The 15190-nt window shown below is 30.7% G+C and overlaps 1 protein-coding gene across 2 annotated transcripts in view; it reads right to left on the bottom strand.

The window, feature by feature from the left end:
* The window catches only part of LOC111624625 (cilia- and flagella-associated protein 251-like), a 26073-nt gene extending 16498 nt beyond the window's left edge, over nt 1-9575 (bottom strand). For both annotated transcript variants that reach the window (XM_023367529.1, XM_023367528.1), the window contains exons 1-2: nt 9390-9575; nt 424-506 (exon numbers count right to left, since the gene is read on the bottom strand). In XM_023367529.1, the coding sequence (XP_023223297.1) occupies nt 424-506; nt 9390-9538 (232 nt within the window). In that variant the 5' untranslated portion in view covers nt 9539-9575. The remainder of the gene's footprint in view (nt 1-423; nt 507-9389) is intronic.
* Nucleotides 9576-15190: the final 5615 nt, after the last annotated feature.

The raw sequence follows: 15190 nt of genomic DNA, 5'->3' as shown, positions 1-15190 counted from the left end.
GTTTTTTTCAGTTTTAAGTATTTTTTATGTTTAATTACATTTATATCAAAAATTGCTAGGAACTAAAGCGATTAAGGTAGATCTAGCTGTCCTTTACATCCATAAACGTTATATGTCAGTGGAACAAATGGAGTGAGCTTTGAGCGTTCCACGATTTTTGGAGACTGTCTGTACGCGGGCTTCCTAAACAAGCCTATATGTATGTTTGTCCAAGAAATTTTTGGATGAAATACAAACCGCACAACTTCAAAATCGCATAAAAATAATCCGCATAAAAAGAGACCTTACAGTAGTTTAAAATTTTTAAAAATAAATTAACAAGAAAGTTTAATTTAAAATAAAATTTTAAATGTAAAGTACAATATTTTATACAACTACTTATTTATAAAAATTTAATATATGAATATAATTAAAATAAATTACCGTCTTTCCCTTCCCCATCCTGCTTTGATCTCTCCAAAGCAGTTTGTAAATCTCTCTGAAAAACTTTTTCTGTTACTGGTAACCTGAAATGCATACATTTTCTATTCAATTTTAGATAAAAATTAATGTGTTTTGTAAAATAAAAAAAAAAAAACAGTCAAAAATTTAAATTGAAAAACTGAAATATGAAAAACATTAGCATAAAAACATATCATGTATCAATGATAAAATTATGGTAATAAAAAATAATACAATAGAATCTGATTATTGTAATCACATATCATTATGTAATGTTGCCAGAATTACTATATCCTGTAACATATAAGATAAACTAAATTTATATAACCTTGCTTATTGTAATCAAAGTTTAATTATATTTAGTTAAGGAGATTGGATGAAGCTACAGGAAGGAGAATTAAGGGTTTTAAGATATGGTACAAAGTTTTAAATTTAAAAAAAATAAAATTAATTGAAATGTTTAATTTAAAATAAGTGAAGAAGTCTGTGGCATTTGACAACACAATGCTGGGCCACCACTCTCAACCCTAGTAATGTCAGACCGAGTCTAACTTCACTTTCTACGGTTGACATGCCCATGCTTGGTTGTGACTCCACCTTGCACCTTGGACATTGTCGCAATGTTGATATGTTGTTGTAAGTTTGTACATAGAAACTTGGATAATAAACACCTGGCAACTGCCTAGAGAACATATCATACTGTCTAATTTTGTTTACTTATCACAATGATAACACTATGTGTGTATGAAATCGGAAAGATTGACATGCACAAGACTGATCTTGAAAAGAGTCATGTCATAGTAGGTACCAGTGATGAGATGATTAATCAAAATTGGAATCAGGAATCAGAAAAATCATATATTTTCCAGTAATTGGAATCGGAATCAAGCAAACGTCATCATTATTTCCGATTTTTAAAATGACTCTTCTACATTTAGTAAGAAAATTAATTATTTGTTTCAGTCTAAATTATGAAAATTTTAAAATTACAATATTAACAATTAAGTATTAGTTTATTGGAGATTTTCATGTTGACAAAGCAGAAAGTATGTGATGCCCCACTTCACAAGGTGATGTCTGTCATAGTAGACATTTCTTTCATGTAGTCAGACTAATGAGAGATTGCACTTGGTCAGTACTAATTGTCCCCATTTTAGAGGAGATAGGATGACATTAGGGTTGCCATCCAGCTGGTATCAAGTCGGCTTGGCATGCAATTTCAAATCAAGGCCAGTGGTTGACAAAAATATTTAAGCGTGGACAAAACAGTTTAAAATATAAGCAAAATTATGTTTTAATTTAAAAATATTATAGAAAATTATTTTTATTATTTAGTATGTTTATTTATAATGATAAAATACTTGAACAACGCCTTAAAAGCTTTTTTCAGCAACACTTTTAATTTATTTAAACAAACATTTTTGATACCTTTTCATATGTCTGTGTCTGATTTAACAAGAAAATTATAACTGTCTTCTTAAACAGTTCAAGGCAGTTTTCAGGTATTTATTCAAGCTAAATTAGTTTCAGGCTATATAGAAGTGTTTTTAAATGATAAAACAATTTTCTGATTATAACTATGAAAGTTTGTTATGATTCACAGATGATTTTGTAATATATTAAATTTTCAAATGAGATTTGCAAGATACTAAGTAAAAATAATTGCTCATGCTAAGTTTACTGCTGTTTTGAGATTTAAAAATTGATTTTTCAAGATGCCTAAGAACTTGTTTGATTTTTCTTTTCCTGAAAAAAGTTCACATAAACCGGGCTCAAGTGAATAAATTCAAATATTGGTTAACTCATGATGACGATGGTATTTGTCTAAACCATCTAGTGTTAAATGAAATAAATAGTGTTAACCTAATTTAGTGTTAAATGTAATGGAATTAAAGCATTTATGAGGCATACTGTTGCAAGGAGCCTGAAAAACAAAGTGCATCTTCTAGTTTACCTTCCCCCAGTCATTGCGTCGACTAACAAAACGTTTTTCAAAGATGGCAACCTTAGATGATATGATGGGATAGTTCTTTGAGTAAAAGGAAATTAGCTGTAATTTCTTTGAGGATAGTGTTGCAATATTAACTTTATCTGATATAAGATTACAAATTTACTTTTGTAGTATACAAAAAAAGCATGCATATCCACATATAAATAGAGAATTTTTGGGTTTCTTTTGAAAAACTGATTCTGGATAGCTTGATATTTATTAATTGATGAATGTAACACGCTCATAATATAAATCATTAACTTTTCTAAACTAAAATAAACTTAGAAAGTATTCTAAAGAATCAGAATTAGGAGTTTTCGGCAGAATCGGAATCTGGAAAAATTTTGGTATTGTCCCATCACTAGTAGGCACAATACAGCTTGATCCTCACACAAAATAATAAATCAAAGGAAGGAAAACTCACTGATTATGGCATTAATAGTTTTTATATTGCTAGCACTTTCAATTAATTTATGTTAGTCATCATCAGGCAACCAAATTTCAAATCAAATACGAATGTTCTAATGTGAGTGGAACACATATTATTTAAAATTGAAAGTTAAGAATTAAAAACTGTTATGAGCATACTATATATGATGTCATAACATGAGCATGCTCAATGTTATGACATCATGCAGTGCATGCATGGATACAGATCCATGTTAATGGTGTGACAGCAAATGTAAATCACTATTTAACCATTTATATAAAGCGACCCATATGTTGGTCAGGTCAAGCATGGAAGTGTTGCATGGTTCCAAGGCTATTTTGAGGAGAGAATCCCATATACAGATGAGTTTCTGGTCGCTACAGCATCTGAGTAGTGTTTGAGTCCACAACGGTTTGTAGCTCTCTTCAAGCACCATTTTTGCAAGCTCTGTGGTGAGCTTTCCACTAGTAGGCACTTCACTGGTGAGCTGGATGTGATTCCCACAATGTAATAATCTGAACAACTTGAACCCAACAATGTTGAAACAATTCATAAAACCAAACTCCAGACTCCACCTTCATGAGTTCAAGTAGGCCTTTGTCTTTTCCTTCATGCCAGTCAAGCAATCAAACTAAAACTAAAACATCGGAAACTGAAGCCACTGCAGAAGTGAATGGAGTGGCCCTTAAATTACTGCCATTTTGCGACAAGTCCCCAGACCTGTGGTTTGCAAACAGAGAGGCCCATCTCCTTGATCACCAAAGACTACTCAATATTACTCATTCATCTCTGCTCTCAACCCTGATATATTGAACTATGTAAGCAATGTTGTCCTTGGCCCAGAGGCTGAAAATCATTATGACATACTCAATGCAAGACTACTTGCTAATTTTTCAGATTTGAAAAAGAGGCAAATAAAAGTGCTACTCTCAGAGATTACATTGGGAGATTAAAAACAATCTCCTTTGTTGAAAAAAATAAGGTAATTAGCTAATAATAAATTGGGGAAAGATTTCCTAAAGACTTTAGGGCTAAAAAGACTGCTGCAACAGACCCAGAAAATCCTGGTGGCCTCCAATGACAGGTTAGAAAACTTGGCTATCATGGCAGACAAAATGTAACACATGTAAGCATTAACAAGGATCAAAAGGGTTCAGATACAGTGGAACCTTGGTTAACGAACTTAATCCGTTCCATGACTCCATTTGTTAACCAAAGCAATTTTTTCCAAAGAAATTAATGCAAATACAATTTATCCGTTCTAGCCACTGGTATTTTTGTAATTTTATTTGTAAAATGGGTTTTCTTCAATGAAAATATAGGAAAACACGCTCATAAACAGTTGATATAGGTTAAATTTTCAGAAAAAGAAAAGATTTGACAGGTATAAAAACATTGCGTACAATCGTTAAAGTTCCAAAATGACAGATAGCAGACTGTTCAAGCTTCCATAGCCCAGAATGACCATTGCATACCATCATCCGACAGTATATCTGAGTGCAGTAACCTTTGTAAACTCTCTCACTCTAGAGGTTAGACATGCAGCATAGTTACTAGTTAGATCACTGTTATAGATGTGTGTTATCCGCATCTAAGCATTAAATCTGTAACTTCTTTATGTATACTTTTTTAAATTAGCTTTAGTTATATAATAAATGCTTCTTTGTTGTTTAAACCTGTCTCCTGTGTATCCAAGGAGATTGACTTGGATTGACTTACTGATGCACACTCCCCACTTGTTTTTCCCTCCTAGCCATCCAAACAACTCTGAGATCAGGTTTTACCAGCCCGTGCAGATTAAGTGGTCAGGATGAGATTAACCCGACCCCCTCACATAAACAAATCAAATGACTATCCTCTCCCCAAGACAAATCTAGGCAGAGAAGATCATGTTGACGGCGATGTTCATAGATGCCCAAAAAAAAAAAAAAAAAAATTATGCTAACAACCAATGTTCGCACCATCAGAAGTACAGGTGTGAGGAAAAAGACTGCCACTTCCCATGCTCTTTCTGCCAGTCAGGAAATCCCTAAGGAGATTGCATGAAGTTGCCCATTGTGATTTCAGACCTGATAATAGGAGTCCCTAATTCATATTTGACCACACTTCTAGGCAAAAATATCTAGTTGATTGTGAAAGCAATGTCTATGTCTTGCCCTTCTCAAATAACACCATGAGGAACAACCCCACATGATGACACTGTTCAGCAAACAGTACATCCATACAAGATTGGTCACAATTGACCTTAGCCTCTGCTGCCATTTCCAGTGGCCATTCATTCTAGCAGATGTTAGTAAGCTGATTATAGGTGTTGATTTTTTGCAATATTATGGGTTGCTAATCAATCTAAAAGGGGCATGTCTCAGAGATTCAACCACCAGACTATCCACCAATGGAAAAAAAACTGAGATGAAAGTTACTCAAGTAACCTGATAGCTAACTCATCAGCATATTGGAGCATTTGGAGAAGTATCTGAACATATTCTGCCCTTACCTCAGGAACCAAGGTGCTCAAGCACAATACTGTACATTGCATATTAACAAGAGGTCAGCCTGTATTCGCTAAACCCCACTGACTGCACCTGGCAAAATTCATGCAGAAAAAAAGAAATTCAATATATGCTAGAACACAGAATTTGAGACCCAACACCTATAACTGGGCTAGCCCCCTGCATTTGGTACCAAAGGCAAAGAGATTTTAGGTCAACAGGTGATAACTGAGCACTGAACTGAATTATAATTCCTGACTGCTACCTACTATCACACTTGCAAAACTTCTCTGGTTCCCTATTTGATAAAACCATATTCCCTAAGGTCAATTTAGCCCATGCTTACAATCAGATACTGATATATCGAAAGATGTTCCAAAAACTGTGATTATAACCTCTTTTAGTATGTTTGAGCTTGTATTCATGCCATTTGGTCTATCTAATGCAGTGAAGACATTCCAACGTTTCATCAACGAGGTATTTCAGGAATGCTATTTCATATTCGCATACCTTGATAACATTTTAATCACCAGAGAATCCAAGGAACAACATGAGAGACATCTGGAGATCATTTTCCACCACCTGTCAAAATAAAGTGTTGGCATCAATCTGGAAAAATACATATTTGGAGTCCCAGAACTACCATTTTTGGAATATCTGGTTAGCAAAGACAGTATTAAACCATTACCTGCGCATGTAGACTGTATCCTAGCAAGTCATTACAGTCAGTAGACACTTGTCACTAGATTCCAGTGACTGTGAGCTTAGGCATTTCCTGGACCTACTGTAGGAACATCCCAAATGCAGCCCAAGCACTAGCGCAACTAAATGACCTATTAAAGGGAACAAACCTTAAACCCAACACAAGATTCAATAGACAAAAGAGACAACCAACACCTTTCATCACTATAAGGAGAAATTAATGAACTTGATACTCTTGACATACCCCAACCAAAGTCTGCAGTTGGCACTTTTCATGGATGCAAGTGACAAGTCATTAGAGAGTCACTAAACCAAATAGATACTTCTGGCGGTACACAGAAAATGCAGGCTTTTGCATTCTTTTTGCTAAACTAACAAAACCTCAACAGTAATAGTCTGCTTTCAATAGAAAGCTTTATGCCATCTATTCATCGATCAGGCACTTTAGACACATGCTATAAGGCACAGACCATCTGTCTATCTGATTTTCTTCCTGTCATGTTCCTTTCCCCTTCTGGTTTATTTTAGCTTCATTCTGGTTGACTGAGATGAACCAGGATCAGAAATCACCTAAGCTGCTAATGCCATAGTAGGGTTGGCCTTCCAAAAGCTTTCTTTGTGCTCTTTTATCCTTGATGTTAATGACCTTCTAATGGCTCTGATGTAGTATGTCTTGTCCTCCTAGTGCTCCCTGAGCAGAAAGGGTCTAAAACAAAAAAGAAAAAAAAAAGTATATGTCTTGCAAATCCTACTGAGTTTGATATATTGATCAAACCCTGAGATGTACAACACACACTGGGGTGAAAATAGTGAAAATTGGTAGAAATCTTTAAAAAGTTAAACTTTAAGTGTCAAATAATGTCTGGAATTTAGAGTTGAATAATTTGTGCATAAGGCATCATCAAGCATGAGACATGAGAGGGACAGGCAACAAGTCTTCCTCCACTAATTGAAACTTGTCTAATTTCACATTTGTGTGTTGACTAAAAGTATATTGAAATTAAACAGTGCCTTTTATTTACAGATATTTTTTGGTGCTTATGGTTTTTGATTTGCTTTAAACATGGATTTATTACCCATATATGAATCAGTATTTTCCAATTACATTTACAGTATATCATGTAATGATTATTTAACAATATTTATTTAAAAATGATAAGTCAAAAAATGATCCATTCTGAAAGTACATTTCTTTGAATGGATTTACTAGATATTGCAACATATCATTTCATAATTTTGAGTGAAAATGTTTCTTTACAAACTGTTCTAGAAGAAACGAAAAAGAAAAAAGTGGGTGCATATTTGTGCCATTTGAAGCTAATCAATATTTAATTCTCATTCATAATCAAAGTGGGACAGTAAATATTTTTATTTTTTCCAATACTATTTATTTACCTTTTTATTTTTCTTTCAGGATCAGGTTCAATGGATATTTTTCTTACAACAACCTTATTTGAAACAATGAGGCAATCTGGCTTGGGCAATTTCTTATTTGAAGAAATTTCTCAAGAAACATATAAATTGTCCTGGTCACCTTATTTCCAATCTTCATAAACAAATTTCATCTTTCATGTCTCATTTTAAGAACAGATGGCAAGAAGCTAACAGGAAACAAGATAGATTCCTAATTAAAAAACAAAATCTGGCTAGATATATCTATCTGTTTTTCTAAAGTGATCAGAATTCAAAATATAAAAAGTGGGATGTTAGACTGGTAAAATGTTAATATCACAATTACTCCAATGTTACAGTACCAGAACAAGTCTGCCAAATCCTACAATGCAGTCCCAAGCATATCTCTCTCTCCTCTAAAAAGGAATCTAGGCTAGCTAATTCCACCAGTTATGGCAGCAGTAAGTCTCAACAAAATCAAAGAATAAATCTAGAAAGCACTGCCATCTCAGAAATACACTTGTCCCAGTGATATCAAACACCTAAGCTAATCAACAAAAAGTGTAATGCAGTGAAACAATTCCTTTTAAAACAGAAATTAAGATTGATCATTTTGGACAAAGTTAAACAGTTTGTGTTGTGCAAAAATGATTTTCTACTTAGAGCAAATCAATTATTTTCACAATCTGGGTCTGTATTATTGACTTCAGATCCAGCACTAACTGTTCTGCATAAAACAAGAAAGGTTATCACCTTGTCAGGAATTACTTTGTCTCTTACTGGCCATAGATCCTCTCCACTAACATAGCATGTCAGAGATTATTCTTTGAAGAAAAAGTACACAAACAAGAGTGCCCATTGCACCCCTTAGTAAATAAACACACACCCTACATATTTCTTAGAAAAGGAAATGACAAAATTTCTAAAATCCCTAATGCCCCACTCTGATCTAGTTGTTACATCAGCCATCAAAGCAAAAATGATAATCAATAAAAATCTAGGTGCTTTACCATCAAATGCATATTGGTTTTTCAAGATTGATGTTGTTTCCTTTTATCCATTGGTGCCATATTGTAACTTAATATTGGTGTAATTGTAACTTAATAACAACTTAATCTTAATTTCAAGCAAATATGTCTCGATTAACAAAATGAGCTTCATAAATCTTCAGTAAATAAAAAAATAAAAGGGTTGGAAATGAGTAAGAACCTTTACAAAAAATAAAAAATTATACAATAATGCCAGTTTTATCATTTTGACAAATGGCTATTTTTCACATTAATGGTGATTCCTGTATATTCAATTTAATACCAATACATTTTTTTTATTAATGTTTTATTTAAATAAGACTCAATTCTCATTGAAATAGATGTAAAAACATCTAAAACTTTTAATCAAACAAAAAAAAATCTTATCCCAGAAAAGGTTTTTTGCAAAAGTCTTGCACTGGAGTGCAAGACTTTCCTAATGTATCCCACATTAAAAACCATTGTTTTAATATTAGTCAATGAAATAGAAATTTTCACTAATTATAACCTTACTTATCCCATTTAATGTTATCAGTTTATCATCATCAGTTTATGCAAGTTCTAAAGTAATTACAGTAAATGAATTTTATTGTATTAACAGAAAAAATAATTGTACAGTATTATAAAATGCTTCTTGTTTCAATAACTATGTTAAATTTTCAATTAACTATTAATATGTCCAATTGAAAATTTAACAGAGAAAATAATGTAAAGCAAATAATCAGCAATCTAAATGAAAATAAATAAATTAAAATATGTAATGCTTATTATGATAGCTGTGATACTTTATTATATATTCTGTATATAACATATATAACAGCATATATAACAGAACAACTGTTTGTCGTTGTTGTTGTTCTGTTATGTTGACAACAAAATTGATATTAATCTATTAGTAAAAATAAATATGAATCTACCTTGGAGATGATTCTTTCTTTCCTTCAGATTTCTTTGTTTCATCTTTAACTTTGGCTTTTTCTTTTTTATCACTTGATTTACGGGAAGCGCGACCATTATCTTCAGGACTATATCCTTTATCTGCTTTTTGTTTTTTTGAAACAGGCATATTTGATTCTTTAAAGTCTATAAAAAATTTATAATATTAGCAAATTCTATCATTGTTATAAAATTAATTTTGTGAAATAATACGAATAAAACTTTAATGTTTTTAAAGTAAACTGTAAGCTATAACATCTGTGTATAATTCACAATTTAATTTTAATTTATAAGCCCAGGAAGTCTCATAAAATACATTTTTTTCAATTGCTTTAAAACCATTTACATTTTATTTACCATTATTGGATAATTCATTACTGTTTATTCTATGATGTAAGCAAATAAATTTGTCTGAATTTCTTATATTTCAGTTACAATAATAATTTAGAATATAGAAGAATATCTTTTTTTAAACAGTAGAAGTGATCAGTCTTGCAGCTCATATAAGAGCAAACATATACAGATAAGTTGAAACTACATTTAACTTGACATTTAATGTATTATGTTTTCTTATATTATCTTTCAGCAATGAAAATATATAATGAATTCTTTTATTGTTTATTTCCAAATGAAAGTATTTGATAAAAATAAAATAAAAATAATACAAAACTAACTTTCATTAAAATATGTATTTTTTAGATCAATTTTACAGTGATTCAATTCAGGATTTTTTAAAGATTAGAATTTTTCAATGTATAAAGCAATACACTGCATTGATTGATTCCCCTGGGAATGATACAAAAACCCATACATTACACAGTAAGTTTATTTTAATTATAAAAAACTTTAACACACAATATTTTAAAATATGAATTACAATCACATTATGTAACTAGAGTTATGTTTACATTGAAAAAACAGTATTCTATAAACTAAGTGATAAATAGTAGTAATTATATCACTGTTGGCCAAAAGACTAACACCTAGAGTTGCCTTAAACCAGTGTTTCTCAACGAGGTCGATATCGCCCCCATGTGGGTGTTTTTCCATGTTGAGGGGGGAATTTATAACAATTTATATTTTGGGGAGCGAAAAACTATTTTCTGGGCGATATAGTAAAACATTATATTAAAAATACAGTAGAGCATCGATTATCCGACCCCCAATTAACCGTCTCCTTGGTTAACCAATCGCGTTCTAGTCGGCAAATTTCAAATGTGGTGCTACAATATTTGGCTATGTCTTGTCTACTTTAATATTATTTTTGTTAAATTTTTACATGTTTTAGCTGGCAACACTGGCTCGACCATGAAAGGGAGGCCAGTATTTAAACGNGAAGAGAGGAAGGAGCAATTAAATAATGAAAATTATAAAAGATTTTAAAAAATATATAAAAATGAGGAATATCGCACTTCTGACAATCGCTGCGAGTGTGTGGGTTAAATTTGGAGAATCCGTGCTTCTCGCATGGACAACTGTATGTGGCCAGCTCACACGTCAGAAAACCTTCTGATTTATTCGTGTACGCACCAGACAAAAAACAAAAAATATCGTGTATCCACAAGCACTCCAATAAATAAATAGAATTGAAACGACACTTTGAAATGTTTTCCCGATGAAAATGAATAAAAATAATAAGTTTCAATAAAAATGATGAAATGTAAATTTAATTTTATCATAACGAGTTTGCTTGAATTTCCTTTCTTCTGAGATCGCAGCAATGCGCGACGGGTAAGCTAGTAAATAATATAATCTAATAGTGTATATTATTCATAACAAATTAATTTAAATGAAATGCTTTTGGTGATAAAGTGTTATGCTTTTATATATCAGTTCTGAGAGCTTAAAGATTAAAACAATGCAAAATTATTTTATATAAACAATTTGAAAATAACTAAGCAAATTAATTGCTTTAACTGTTGAATTGTGATCAATATTTCCTAATGAAAGTAAGTATATTTTAGTGACTTGGGTAAATAAAGGAGAATAATTACCCTTTATTTGTGTTGCATTTATATATGCACATAACTTAAAGGATTTATTAACACAAAATGTAAAAATAGGATTTATTATTAACAAAATGTAACATTGTTCTCAGTCTCACTTATAAGAGAGAACATGAATCATCTGACAAGAAATAATTCCTAAATTAACCTGTCAATTCATGAAATATTGTAAAAACTCAAGAAATTTGGATTGAATAATTTTCCATTACATAAAAGATTTTTAATAAGTTTTACATTTAATACAACCAAATTGACCTTAATGACTACTAGTTTTCAATTTAAATTTAGTTAAAAAGTTTAAAATTTAATAATTTTATATTATTATGTGTTAAACTTTTATGATTATTATTTGCAAATATTTTAATTTGTACTTAGATAACACAACAACATAAACAATATAAAATTATAATGTTAAAAAATAGTGCAGTTTTCTTCCTCAGGTCATGTTCAAGTTTATAATTTCATGTCTGAGTATCATAGTTTATACAGTAGTACAATACAACTAAAAGAATGTTAAAAGTAATAATGGAACATATGACATTAGAAAAAATAATATTTAAATGAAATTAAAGATTTTAGGATATAGTATTATACTGTAAGGTCTCGTTTTATGTGGTGGATACGTTCTACAGAAAAGCGCATATAAAAAATTCGCATAAAAAAAAGACTTTACTTGCCTTGAAAAAGTAGGGATACGTTCCGTAATTTTCTAAAATCGCATAAAACCAAAACAACGAGTTAAAATTAACTTAAAACCGCATAAAAAAGTTTGCAGAAATTAAAAGAAATAGGCTGCTTATTACTGCAACTTGAAATTAGCAAAATCTAAACTCACTACTTATTATAAAAATGAACAAAACACCGCTAAAATAAAATTTAACTTCAAAACAATTACAGTTTATACCTTTCAATGCGAAACTCAGAATGATGTAATAGCGACTTGTCGATGGTAAGTATCATGTACAAGGGGAATCTCCGAATTGCAAAAGCTCACTCTAAAAACAAATCACTGACATCTGGATGTGAAGAGTTAATTCCCCCGAGATATCTAGGGCAGGTTATATAGCGTTACATAAAACACGGTCCTTAAGGCCATTTTTGAGTTTTTTTTTTGAATTTTTGGAATGTTTTTTAAGTCACCAAATTTTTAAAAAATATTTAAAAATATACGGTCAGCTAATATTCACCCTACTTTAAACCCTTGTCCTCCCACGACGTCTATGAGAATGCCCCGGGAAATCTAAACCCAGATGTTCTCAAGGTCACCCAGCTGTGTAAACAATGACTCATCGGTGTTAAATTTCACAGAAGGGCGAGACAAAGGAAGTTAAACTTTGAAGCTTTTTATTCAAAATTAACGCATTTCTTTCATTTTTTCAATTTTTGATATAAATGTAATTAAACATAAAAAATACATGTTTAATTACATTTTTTATGTTTAATTACATTTATATCAAAAATTGCTAGGAACTAAAGCGATTAAGGTACATCTAGCTGTCCTTTACATCCATAAACGTTATATGTCAGTGGAACAAATGGAGTGAGCTTTGAGCGTTCCACGATTTTTGGAGACTGTCTATACGCGGGCTTCCTAAACAAGCCTATATGTATGTTTGNAAGAATAAATCTAGAAAGCACTGCCATCTCAGAAATACACTTGTCCCAGTGATATCAAACACCTAAGCTAATCAACAAAAAGTGTAATGCAGTGAAACAATTCCTTTTAAAACAGAAATTAAGATTGATCATTTTGGACAAAGTTAAACAGTTTGTGTTGTGCAAAAATGATTTTCTACTTAGAGCAAATCAATTATTTTCACAATCTGGGTCTGTATTATTGACTTCAGATCCAGCACTAACTGTTCTGCATAAAACAAGAAAGGTTATCACCTTGTCAGGAATTACTTTGTCTCTTACTGGCCATAGATCCTCTCCACTAACATAGCATGTCAGAGATTATTCTTTGAAGAAAAAGTACACAAACAAGAGTGCCCATTGCACCCCTTAGTAAATAAACACACACCCTACATATTTCTTAGAAAAGGAAATGACAAAATTTCTAAAATCCCTAATGCCCCACTCTGATCTAGTTGTTACATCAGCCATCAAAGCAAAAATGATAATAAATAAAAATCTAGGTGCTTTACCATCAAATGCATATTGGTTTTTCAAGATTGATGTTGTTTCCTTTTATCCATTGGTGCCATATTGTAACTTAATATTGGTGTAATTGTAACTTAATAACAACTTAATCTTAATTTCAAGCAAATATGTCTCGATTAACAAAATGAGCTTCATAAATCTTCAGTAAATAAAAAAATAAAAGGGTTGGAAATGAGTAAGAACCTTTACAAAAAATAAAAAATTATACAATAATGCCAGTTTTATCATTTTGACAAATGGCTATTTTTCACATTAATGGTGATTCCTGTATATTCAATTTAATACCAATACATTTTTTTTATTAATGTTTTATTTAAATAAGACTCAATTCTCATTGAAATAGATGTAAAAACATCTAAAACTTTTAATCAAACAAAAAAAAATCTTATCCCAGAAAAGGTTTTTTGCAAAAGTCTTGCACTGGAGTGCAAGACTTTCCTAATGTATCCCACATTAAAAACCATTGTTTTAATATTAGTCAATGAAATAGAAATTTTCACTAATTATAACCTTACTTATCCCATTTAATGTTATCAGTTTATCATCATCAGTTTATGCAAGTTCTAAAGTAATTACAGTAAATGAATTTTATTGTATTAACAGAAAAAATAATTGTACAGTATTATAAAATGCTTCTTGTTTCAATAACTATGTTAAATTTTCAATTAACTATTAATATGTCCAATTGAAAATTTAACAGAGAAAATAATGTAAAGCAAATAATCAGCAATCTAAATGAAAATAAATAAATTAAAATATGTAATGCTTATTATGATAGCTGTGATACTTTATTATATATTCTGTATATAACATATATAACAGCATATATAACAGAACAACTGTTTGTCGTTGTTGTTGTTCTGTTATGTTGACAACAAAATTGATATTAATCTATTAGTAAAAATAAATATGAATCTACCTTGGAGATGATTCTTTCTTTCCTTCAGATTTCTTTGTTTCATCTTTAACTTTGGCTTTTTCTTTTTTATCACTTGATTTACGGGAAGCGCGACCATTATCTTCAGGACTATATCCTTTATCTGCTTTTTGTTTTTTTGAAACAGGCATATTTGATTCTTTAAAGTCTATAAAAAATTTATAATATTAGCAAATTCTATCATTGTTATAAAATTAATTTTGTGAAATAATACGAATAAAACTTTAATGTTTTTAAAGTAAACTGTAAGCTATAACATCTGTGTATAATTCACAATTTAATTTTAATTTATAAGCCCAGGAAGTCTCATAAAATACATTTTTTTCAATTGCTTTAAAACCATTTACATTTTATTTACCATTATTGGATAATTCATTACTGTTTATTCTATGATGTAAGCAAATAAATTTGTCTGAATTTCTTATATTTCAGTTACAATAATAATTTAGAATATAGAAGAATATCTTTTTTTAAACAGTAGAAGTGATCAGTCTTGCAGCTCATATAAGAGCAAACATATACAGATAAGTTGAAACTACATTTAACTTGACATTTAATGTATTATGTTTTCTTATATTATCTTTCAGCAATGAAAATATATAATGAATTCTTTTATTGTTTATTTCCAAATGAAAGTATTTGATAAAAATAAAATAAAAATAATACAAAACTAACT

Source organism: Centruroides sculpturatus, unplaced genomic scaffold (genome assembly GCF_000671375.1).
Source record: "Centruroides sculpturatus isolate CEXI.00-Female unplaced genomic scaffold, Cexi_2.0 scaffold56, whole genome shotgun sequence".
NCBI lineage: Eukaryota > Metazoa > Arthropoda > Arachnida > Scorpiones > Buthidae > Centruroides > Centruroides sculpturatus.
This window is presented reverse-complemented; position numbering and strand designations above follow the sequence as displayed.